Source organism: Phodopus roborovskii, unplaced genomic scaffold (assembly GCF_943737965.1).
Source record: "Phodopus roborovskii unplaced genomic scaffold, PHOROB, whole genome shotgun sequence".
Lineage (NCBI taxonomy): Eukaryota > Metazoa > Chordata > Mammalia > Rodentia > Cricetidae > Phodopus > Phodopus roborovskii.
The window spans coordinates 11109252-11120515 of record NW_026126514.1 but is presented as its reverse complement, the minus strand read 5'-3'; the positions used below and the strand labels follow the sequence as shown (position 1 = coordinate 11120515).

General features: G+C 33.3%; 1 protein-coding gene across 5 annotated transcripts in view; it reads right to left on the bottom strand.

Annotated features, from left to right (window-relative positions):
• Positions 1 to 327: 327 nt before the first annotated feature.
• The window catches only part of Lrfn5 (leucine rich repeat and fibronectin type III domain containing 5), a 257749-nt gene continuing 246812 nt past the window's right edge, over positions 328 to 11264 (bottom strand). For 4 of the 5 annotated variants that reach the window (XM_051195897.1, XM_051195896.1, XM_051195898.1 and 1 more), the window contains 2 exons: positions 5413 to 5456; positions 328 to 444 (listed from right to left, as the gene is read on the bottom strand). In XM_051195897.1, the coding sequence (XP_051051854.1) occupies positions 427 to 444; positions 5413 to 5456 (62 nt within the window). In that variant the 3' untranslated portion in view covers positions 328 to 426. The remainder of the gene's footprint in view (positions 445 to 5412; positions 5457 to 11264) is intronic. The other variant, XM_051195900.1, reaches the window with a different exon arrangement.

The window sequence follows — 11264 nt, the reverse complement described above, 5'->3', positions numbered from 1 at the left end:
ACCACCATTCAGGCTTAAAACAAAAGGCATTTCCAAAAATAAGGCAATATGCAAATTGTGTCATAGTAAAACATTTATTTGTTAAAGTGATATAGATTATTCAAGATTCTACAGTCTGTTAAATCATGGATGGCAATGTGGGATGGATTGATACAGAACTTGATGCCAACGAAGGCTTTGTTCTCTTTCCTTTCTTAAAAAAAATATTTGTAGATCAGAAGAAAAAAATTTGGTTTTAAAAGGGGATGAATCATGGTGTGAGAGAGCCAGTTCCACTGCATCAGAGACATCATCGCTTTGGCTCCCATGAGTAAATTCTTTAAGGACGGCAGTTCAACAATCCATTGTGAACTGAAACATTTTTAAATTTTATCCAGTAAAAATGTCAGGGGCAACTGTTTTCAAGAGAGAGGGAAGCAGTGTTCTTCATATTGACTCCAGCCTCTGCAATCAAAGAAATGAAAAGAAAGAAGACACAAAATAAGTAAGATCATTTTGCAGAAATAGAAAGTTGCACAATGATAAAATTCAGGCAAAAGACTCACAATACAACACACAGGACAGACATGAGCACCCACACCAATATTGAAGACACTACATTATCCTTTAAAAGTTAGCAAATCTGTAATAATGACCATCCATTCTGAAAACAAATCAAAGTACGTAAAACCTCCATATTTGTGTCAAATCTAAATTGTAGATTTAATAATTTGCTCTCACATCATCTTTCCTAACACCCTCCAGGTAAAATGAAGATTGTTTTCATTTACTCATACCATTTGTTATAACATGTTCCTCTGCTGATTTGTTTTAATAATGGGTATCTTTGATCAGCTTTGTTCAGCATTTCTAAAAGTGAAATAAAATCTGTGCTTTATATTGTGCAGAGAATTTTGTATGAAGATTTCATGAGTTTTTGTTGTATCCTTAATGACAGTGAAGAATATTGCTCATATTTCTTAATTAGTTCTTTACTCACAAAGCAAATAAAGTAAATGAGAATAAATATAATTCACAAGGAAGACACTACATGGCTAATTTAAAAACAAATCTGAACAAAATATATAAAGTCAGGTCTTAAAAATATTTAAAAATCAAACTGTGATTATAATTTCCTCAAGTATGGCTTCAAATGCCTCATAGATGTAATATATTTCTACAAATTCCAAATTTGACAAAGAAAATGGGCAGGGATATCACTCAGCAGGTAAAGATGTGGGTCAACAACCCTAATGACCTGACTTTACTTCTTGGAATCTATATGGATAAGGGTGATTGACTCCTGCAACTTATCCTCTGACCTCCACAGGAAAAGCCTACTTCATAGCACATGTACAATCACACATACACACACACACAAAATGCATATTTGAAATTTTCTTTTTAAAGAAAAGAAGGAAATGTTAAAGAAGTGTGCAAGTGTGCATTTTTAAGCATGTAAAATAAAAGTGATGTTTTATCTCATAAAAATTAATCTTTCAAAGGTTCAACTTAAGGGCTTTAAAATAAACAGCACTGTTGAACACATAAATTATCAGTTTGCTGAATGTCCTATGCTAAAATGATCATATATCATATTGAGATAACTTTATGTGGGATAACTTTATCTCATTTAAGAGAATATTTCATGTTATACTATTTAAGCTCATAGCAGCTACATTTACTACTAGCACAAGGCCTCACTAAGATGGGACAAATAAACATTCTACCATGAATTGTGGGGGTGTAATGAGACCCCACCTTTCTCTGAAAAGCTGTTGGTACATAATTTTTTCCTGTTGGGAGGCATTTTTTCATTTCCTGCAATGTTTTAGGCAACTGAAAAGAATGAAGAGGAGAGAGGAGCAGAGGAATAGCTAAGAGGGATGCTTAAGTCATCAGCATTGGAAGGGGATAAGGAGTAAGTGAGCAGAGGTGAAGATGATTTTAGTCTAGTGACTAAAATATTCAAATTCTTGGGTCAAGATAATCAGGTAATGGACAAAATTTAACGAAGAAGGGATGTAATGCAGAACACTTAGGGGACAGCTACTCCTCTTAACTTTGTAGAAAATATAAAGGGACAATGACATCCATTCCAACAGAGAGGAAATTTCAATGTGTTGTACAAAAATTCTATGTCAGCGTCTTTATTCTGAGTGTCACTAAGTGATATGAAAGAATTTCTTCAGAGATATTATGCCCTGTAAGCAAAAGAGATGAGTATTAATCTCTATATCCCGGTGTTCTATTTTTTTCTTATGTTCAAATATTTTCAAATAGTATGAAGGTAGCTCCTAATAAAATCAGCTAAATATTGTCTATGTATGTCACATGAATTGTTCTACTATATCCATTGCAAAATACAAGCAAGCAAATACAAGACCACACACACACACACACACACACACAGGCACACATGCATGCACGCACACACACACGCACACGCACATGCACACACACCTTAAGTGACTTAGGAAAGAAACAAAAGCTACTCAAAGTCCACACTTTGCATTGATTCTTGTTACTTAAAGAAACAGCTGACTGCAGGTAAAATATCCCTTATGAAAAATGCATAGGGGCACACACATATATTAAAATCTTGATTTTTTTCATAATTGGCATACTTTAGTTATAACTAAAGGTAGTCACACATCTAATCATCCAACTTATTTATGTTTCTGATCCTTTATACAGAAAGACTGAAGAAATTATTAGTGTACTCACTTCATAGTTAAAGTCCATTAGTTATAACAAAAACATCTAAATTTTAAATTTACTTTACTTGATAAAATATAATAAAGTATGTCAAATTTCATTATAAATAAAACTATTATCTTAAGGCTGCTACAAACTAAGACTATGCTACATTTCCTATGACTGTATGCAGACACAAACACAGAAAATTATACATATGTTTATTATTTTGAGTATGCAAGTCCTTCTTCAAACTGTCACTCACACATTTCAGCATCAGAATACACTAATCCTCTCACTTCTGTCCACACTCCTCCTTTCTTACACGCTAATATAGGGTATTCTTTGTTTTAAGGATACATGTTTTCGCTCACTCCCCAATTGCCTTGGTTATCATCACAAGACTTTTGAATGACTCTACTCCCCTTTTTCCTTGAGTCTGCTTTGTGTAATTATACCCTTATTATCTTATTACACAATAATTTTATGTAATTCATTGAATTATTTTAGGCTTACTCTATTTCCACATTTAGTCAGGAGGGCTGTTAAGGACAAATAACAGAACAGGGTATTTTGTGGAATGAACCTCTATAACAAACACTCCGTGTATGATGAAAATTTTCTTTAACAGAAACCTCAGTGTGGAAGCCCTGAGACTGCTCCTAGCTGTGAAACTGAAACTGCTCTTAAAAGCTACTTTCTGTTCTGGGGCCCCTCATACACATACAATAGAGCATTCAGAAAGGGCAAGGGAGAGAAAGTGTGGGTCATGACCTGTTCAGAAAGGCATCACTCTTGATCCTGCTGATCATGGAGGAAATCAAAGGCCCAAAATAGCCAAAATAAATTAGCAGTTTCAAGAATACTATAGCGAGATCATAGATCAACTTAAAAACTATATGCACATACATATAAATAGAATGAGAACTGGATAATGAGTGAATGATATTTGACACTGATTTGATAAATATTTTTTTCTTTGCATGTGAAATTTCTAGTAAAGGACTGTAGAAAAGACAGCATAGAAAAATTAAAAATGAAATATTTCTGTGACATTAAGTTACCAGTTTTACTTCTTCAAATATCTAAGAAAAGAATATCGTCAAGAATGTTAAAGACTGATATAATCCATTATTTTAAATGTAAAACATAACCCAACAAGATATTTTGGATTGTTACAATAACTGGTGGGAGATAGTGGCTGACATTTTATTTTAATCACATGTTCAGAATTTCTATGAAGAACACTGATTTATGTGTGATGAAAAGTCATTGTTAATAGTTTCATGTCTATCATATTGACAAAATTTTATTTTCTTTTGCAGGACAAAGATTCTGCAGAGTACAAACAAAGGCTAGCTTCTAAATTGTACTTCCAAATGAAACAAAATAGTCACAATGATGTGTAATGCCCTGTTAATATGTTTGGAATTTGTACTTGGAAATTTTGATACATGTGTGTGCACTCTTCTGCTTCTATCTGTAGCATCACATTGAGCATCACTTTGAAATGTTTTTGATTTAGCAATCACCTGTACCTAAACCCTCATTTAAGGTCCCTTAATGTTTAAGTCAGCTGGGTGCTCAAATTCCAAGAATGAATGAGCTTTTAAGAGTAAGAGAAAAACAGGAAGAGCAAGGGGGAAATAGAAAAGAAAGGAGAGGAGACATGGGGGGGTGGGGTGGAAGATTGGGCTAGAGGAGGAGAACCCAGGAAATGCAAGAGGCAGAGAAGGGAAGACTATGGAGAGCAGAAGAAATTAAACCCAAAGAAAGAAAGTGGAGAGACTAGGTGCCCTCTGCAGACCAGCTCTGTCCTGGCACCCAGACTTGCTTATCTTGTTTTCTATTGAGTTATTTGTCCTTAATACTCAATAATACGGCCAGGAAAGAAATGATACATGAAATGATTTGCTTTTGTTTAGCAATGGAATTAGCGAGGGATACGATGACACGTTGTGCAAATTAATACTGTTTTAATGCATATAATATTATAAGGGGCAAAAATAGCCTTCAACAATGAAAGCATGGAGGTTTTTTGTTGTTGTTGATGACATTTTTAATTTAAAAAACAGACTCCTCCTCCTCCAATCCAAACATCAGCAAATGGCTGACACTCCCAGCTGTTTGAACAGATTGCTTCAGTGCTAATCCATTCTGGAAACACACTTACTGATCCAATTAAAATGAAGGAATCAAATTTTCATTTGAAAAACAACAACAAAGCTCTCAAGAAGAGTAATTGGAAGCTGACTAATAAAAATAATGCCACAAAAACACATGTGCAACCCCATCGCTTCACTGTAAAATTACTTCATTCATTTTACATATTATTGAAAACCTTCGTCTTTTCAACAAGACAAACATTTATCTTCTCAACCTGGAGTAGGACAAGGATGAGACGCGTGGTTGTGCATGTGCTTACAAAGATAGGTTTCAGACATGGGTCATACATGTATCAATGGATCAATATATCCATATAAAGATATCTGTGTATACAGAAATAGTTCTGAAAGTGATCACACTAACAGCATAATTAGAGCCCCATTTTATCCCACAATATTCCTGTTTTGAAAATCACTGAATCAAAGAGAACTCTCGCTTATACTGCTAAGCACTTCATTGAATAGATGATCTTAAAATGGGGTATTAACGCATCAACAATTGGAAATTTCATGTATAAAATAGCAAATATCTCTGGTCTTTGAAGTAAATAACAATGAATAAATTTCTCACCTGTGTTTCCTGGACATTCTGGTCAACATTAGTCAGCAAAGCATCTGGGAATGAGATTTTCAATGTCATTACTTGTTTTCTTTCTTATGATTTGGTGCTAATACTCTATTCACTTTGCTTAACAAGATGAACAATCATTTTTAATTTTACATTTTTCCATAGCTATTTCATATATTTACTAGTATAACAATTGATTTTAAAATACAATTTCTATTATATCAAAAATGTCTCAGCTAGGCAGTGGTGGCATATACCTTTAATCCTAGCACTCTGGAGGCAGAGCCAGGTGGATCTCTGTTTATTCGCGACCAGCCTGGTATACAAGAGTTAGTTCAGGACAGCCTCCAAAGCCACTGAGAAACCTTATCTCAAAAAAACCAAAGAACAAAATACAGAAAACCAAAATATATTTCTTCTAATGTAAGATCAATGCAATTCAATGAAACAGGTTTCTATTTCCATTTATCCAAGAATTAGCATTTCAGCTACAGGGCTATCTATGAAAACATGGAAACCACAGAGTTGAAAATCAGAAATAAAATTCGTTCAAGGCCAGCCTGGTCTACAGAGTGAGAGTGAGTTCCAGGACAGGCTCCTAAACAATACAGAGAAACCCTGTCCTGAAAAACCAACAACAACAAAAACCAAAAAACAAAATGTTAGATGTAATTTGGGAACATTTCTATGATAGTCATTTGAATTCTAATTATGTTTAAGTAATTGCAAAGTTATTAATTTGTATTACATGAAAAATATTATTTAGCTAATTCCATCTAGAATTCAGTGTATGTATAGAAGTATATGTGTTCATATTTAGACCTGTACAAATATACAATGTCCATATATTTTCAGTATTTACACTGAAACAGCTGAACACAGATAGAACAATTACCAATTACTTTGTTGGAATTAAAAAAATGCAAATTTTAATAAAGTTTCAAAGATGTTCATATTACCACCAAGAGAAAATTTAATATTCTAATACATTTCCAGCTATGAACTATTAATTTCTGCCTCAATTGTGATGACACCTTATTGCTAGGATAGCTGAGACGCAGGAATGTATTAATGATACCTTTTGTTTTGTGTAGACTTTTGTTCTAAAAAGGAGCAGTCATTTCTTCTCGAAAACAATGATAAGAAATACAAAATTAATGGTGTTTATAATGTCACTGCTGAGTGAGATTCCTTATTTTCACTTTTTAGTCTTTGTGTCAGGAACTGAGTAAGTTTTCAGGCTGGTCTTTGTAAATTATGTAACAAAATTGTTGACTTCGATTACTTTTCTCTTTCATCTATGCATTTTTATGAGATTGCCTTTTCTCTAAAATTTTATTTTATGTCTATAAGGGTGCACATGCATGTAGGAACCTGATAAGTCAGAAGAGACTGAAGTTCCTTTGCAGAAGAAGCTTCCATGTTGGTACTGGGAACTGAGTGCAGCTACTCTGAAGAGCGCTAAGTGCATAAGCACTGCGCTGTCTCTCCAGGCACTTTTAAAGACATATTTCATACATAAAAGACATTCAATGCCATTTTCCACTTTCACTATAAGGAATTCAATTATTTTTATATTAATAATAATAATTAATAATAATGCAATAGTAATATTAACAACCTAAGAAGAAAAGCACAGCTAATTCCTATCCAGCTCACAGGTCTATTGAAGACTTTCCCCAGGCTCACATAGAAATGCAATGCTAAAGGCTGCTTTCATGAGAAAATTGGTCTGAGGCAGAGAGGGAATGACCCTCACTCTAGCTGGCTGGAATGACTATGCATCATAAACTGCAGTTGTAAATAATCGAGGCTAAGAAAAAAATGATCTCTTATTTGTTGTCTTCTTTGAAAAGAGTAGTTTACATTTAGAAGATACTTACAGTGTCTTTTATTTCTACAGAAATTTTATTTGCATTATAAAAGAAGTGTTCTTAAGTTTATACCTAAACATAAGCAGAGAGGGATTACTGAAATTTAAGAAACAAGTGGCAGTTTATTGATAAGAATTTTGTGATTATTTATTTTCTACATAGAAGTTACAGTTTTGCAATGGAAGCAAATAAAATGACTGAAATTATATTGTCAGCAAGTGCTGTATGGATGCTGAAAACTGGAGTGAAAATATTTCACAAAAATGGAGAGAATGGATTGATTGTGTTAAAGTTTTGAAAATGAATTATTTTAGAGACATACAAATATTTTAGTGATAGTATTTCTGTGTCAGTGGATATATCTTAAAATTAGTTAAACAATATTTTAAAAGTAGGTAAAAATTGATTGGTTTAATTATTAGGTAGTAAGACCTCTCTTGACTACTTTAATTCTGGAGAAAAGTCGATAAAAAATAAACTGGACAGTGTCAGGATTTCTAATTCCTGCATCTAATTTAAATTGTTTTATACAACTGATTTATGTATTAATCAATTTGGAAGTTCCAAATACAACAGACATCAAAATAAACTGTTATTTGCAAGAACACTTAGGATACTATAAAGGCTGTGTATACCCTCTATGACATCACTTGAATTGTGGTTTCATATTTCTAAATCAAAGGATATTTAACCAGTAGGAACAAAAACAGCTTAGAGATGGATACATAATGCTCTGTCTAAACATTTGGAGTAAATAACTTTTTAAAATACTCTAATAACTAAGAGAGCATATGTTTGTTTTTCCATGTAACAAGCTGATGACATTATGGCTAAAATGAAGGCTAAATAATTAAGAAAAAGGAAGTAATATAATTTACTTATTTTGCTGTAGTTGGAAACAATAAAATGGGAGTGGGATGTTCAGTACATGGTAGGTTAGGTACACAATGTACCACATGGGAAAATGAAAAACAAGGAGAACACAGCATCTCTGATTGCTGCGATAACAAAATTTCTGAACCACAATTATCACAATGCTAATTAATGCAAACTGTTGTTTATGCTAATAGCAATACCTTTATCTCTAGAGTTACTTCTGTGTTTGTCTATTCATTTACTCACTCAGTAACCTAAGCAGTTATTTTGTGACAGTCATTATAATAAATAGCATTAATTATCTCCATAAGTAAAACTGCTGTAATATAAATGCACATGAAGACCAGATGACTTTCTTGACAGGCTAGACTTTTGTTGAACTCTCAAAACACAAACTTTTGTAAAGACTAAAGCACAGGGTTAGATATTTATGTTTAAGAGACAAGTGTTCAGGCATGTGGTAAATATACCCTTAAAAGTATCATGAAAATAGTAAAATTATTATTTTTACATCAGTCAAAATAAAATCCATATGATTTTATCAAATACTTTTAAATGTCTATGAGAAATGTAATATTCACACTCAAGTTTCCAGGAGAAGTATAAATAAGATGATCATGTCACAAACCAAGGAAGTTGTAAAATATTAAGTTTTCTAATAGTTTAGAGCAGGCATTCAGACTTGCCTGCTTTGTATTGTGTAATTTCAAGGTCTTTTTGTCCTCTAGAATCCACTCCCTTATAAAGACAAGAAAGCTTAGTCCATTCAAGAGTTTAGTATGATGTTTGAAAACTCAGAATGGGAATATTAAAATGCTGCTACCATTCAGTACTTCATTAAGAATAATGTTACCAGTGTCAGTGCGAAATACATAGTTGGAAGAAGACATCACCTTTATAACAGTGCTAAAAGTCACTCTGCTTTGCTTTCATGAAGTAAGACCAGACAGGTGACCTATTGTGTTCCCCAAGGGACCTATCTACAGAAACAGTGGAGAGGATTAGGCTTGGCTTAGTGAATAACAAAGCCTCAAAATAAATAAATAAACAAACAAATAAATAAATATTCTCCACAGGGAAGGAGTGGGCGAAGGAGTGGGCGTGAGGTGGGATGGGAGGGAGCAAGGGAGGGAGAGGGAACTGGGATAGATATGTAAACTAAGAAAAAAAAATTCTAAGACTGGCACTAAAGTCATCTCCAATTGCTTATATCTGACCTCCCACTTAATAGCATCAAGAGAAAGTACATATAAGATGTACCATTGCCAAATGAAAATTAATTGAATCTTTTGCATTTGCACAGAGGCAAAAATGGAGCTAATGATTTGAAATTTGAAGTTTAGCTTTAAGCAATGTTTGAGAGATGGGAATTAATATACTATCATTTTGAGCCAGAATTTATGGGCAAACTTGTAATCACCACCTTGGCAGTGGAGCAATGAGTTTGGGAAGACCCTCTGGGTAATTTTAATTACACAATGTGTTTGGAGTCAGCTTCAGAAACATGATTCCCTCTGTCATATGAAAGAAAACAAACAAATAAGCAACAAAAAGAAAAACAAATCTTTTAATTAATAACATCAATGTTGTGTTAAGCTTGCTCACTGTGATTCTTTATCATATATAAAATACCAACTTACACTATGGCAAAAATGTTATGTTCTATGCTGAGTAAATGGCCTATGTTTTTATATAAGATATATCCTCACAACAAAATCAAAATAAATCTAGTAGGAAAAACAAAATAAAACCATGCATATAATTTCTTAGCAACACCAGAGTTGAATATACATGAATCATGACTTCAATGAATCTCCAAGAATATTTTTCCCAGGAAACATAAGACTATTTTTATATTCTTTAAGATAATACATGCCCACAATGCTGAATTGGTTATGATTACATTTACCACAGTCTTTGGTTTGAAAAAAATGCATTTACTTTTTAAGAGACAAACATTCAGAAGCAGAATTATAGCCAGGAAGAGAAAAACAGTAATGACTTTCTACACTTGGTATTGTGATAACTCCTCCTTTAGAAGTTTTGATTTCACTTGGTGACAAAGAAAAACACCTGTTTGTGTAAAGCAGGCATATATACCATTGTTTAACTTGCATTAAGAAACTATAAAACACATTCATTCTACAGTTGTGTGTGGAATAAATGTGATCAACTTAATATTTCTATGGGTTAGTATATGATAAATATATAATGAATCCATTGTATTACTTTTCCAATAAAATAAAATAAGAAGTAGCTTAGAACAACTTTAGCACCAAATCCATACTGATGTTTAGAAGGTTAATTCCTTTAGCTTTCCTGAAAATTCTTAATTTGATTAATAAACTTAAACATTGAGTTGTTCTTTACAATACAATTGTCACTGTAAGCAATGCAGTGCCTTCATTTTAAAATGTCAATTATGTATAAACAGACCTCTCTTTAAATTACTTTTAAGTAAGACATTTCTTCTGATAACATTTCACACAGACACAGACACACACACACACACACACACACACATTTATTCTGTATGGATGGGGGAGGCACTAGCATGGCTGTCATCGAAAAACTTGAAGAAGTCCTCCCTCTCTTTCCACTTTTGGGTTCCATTCACTAAGTGGTCAGGCTCGGCTGTCTTGGTGCCTTTACAGGCTGAGACAGCTCTTAACTCTGTGATCACTTTTTAAATATGACTTGAGGTATAATGCCTAGATATTAGCCATGGGGTAGAAGAAGGCACTGCAACCATCTTTTGCTGCTACCACTCTTGCCATTTTATTAATATGACCTTCATGCCGATATATTAAGGTATTATATTGCCTATCTCTTCCTTGGAAGGTTTATTATAAAAATCCCAAAGTGTAACTATCAGGGACAAGAATTTCAAATTTCATTTTCCTCTGTGATTTTTCATGGTAATAGATTACAAAAACCTTTCTTATTTGTACTGCACATTTGAAATAGTTACTTTTCCATAGCAAATGTCAGAAATGCAGGGGAGAGTCCACATCCCACTCATAGACAGATTTCTCATAGGAGATAGCTCACATGACCTCAGTGAGTTATCATAGGGACAATATTCTTTTAATGCTCCATTGAGAA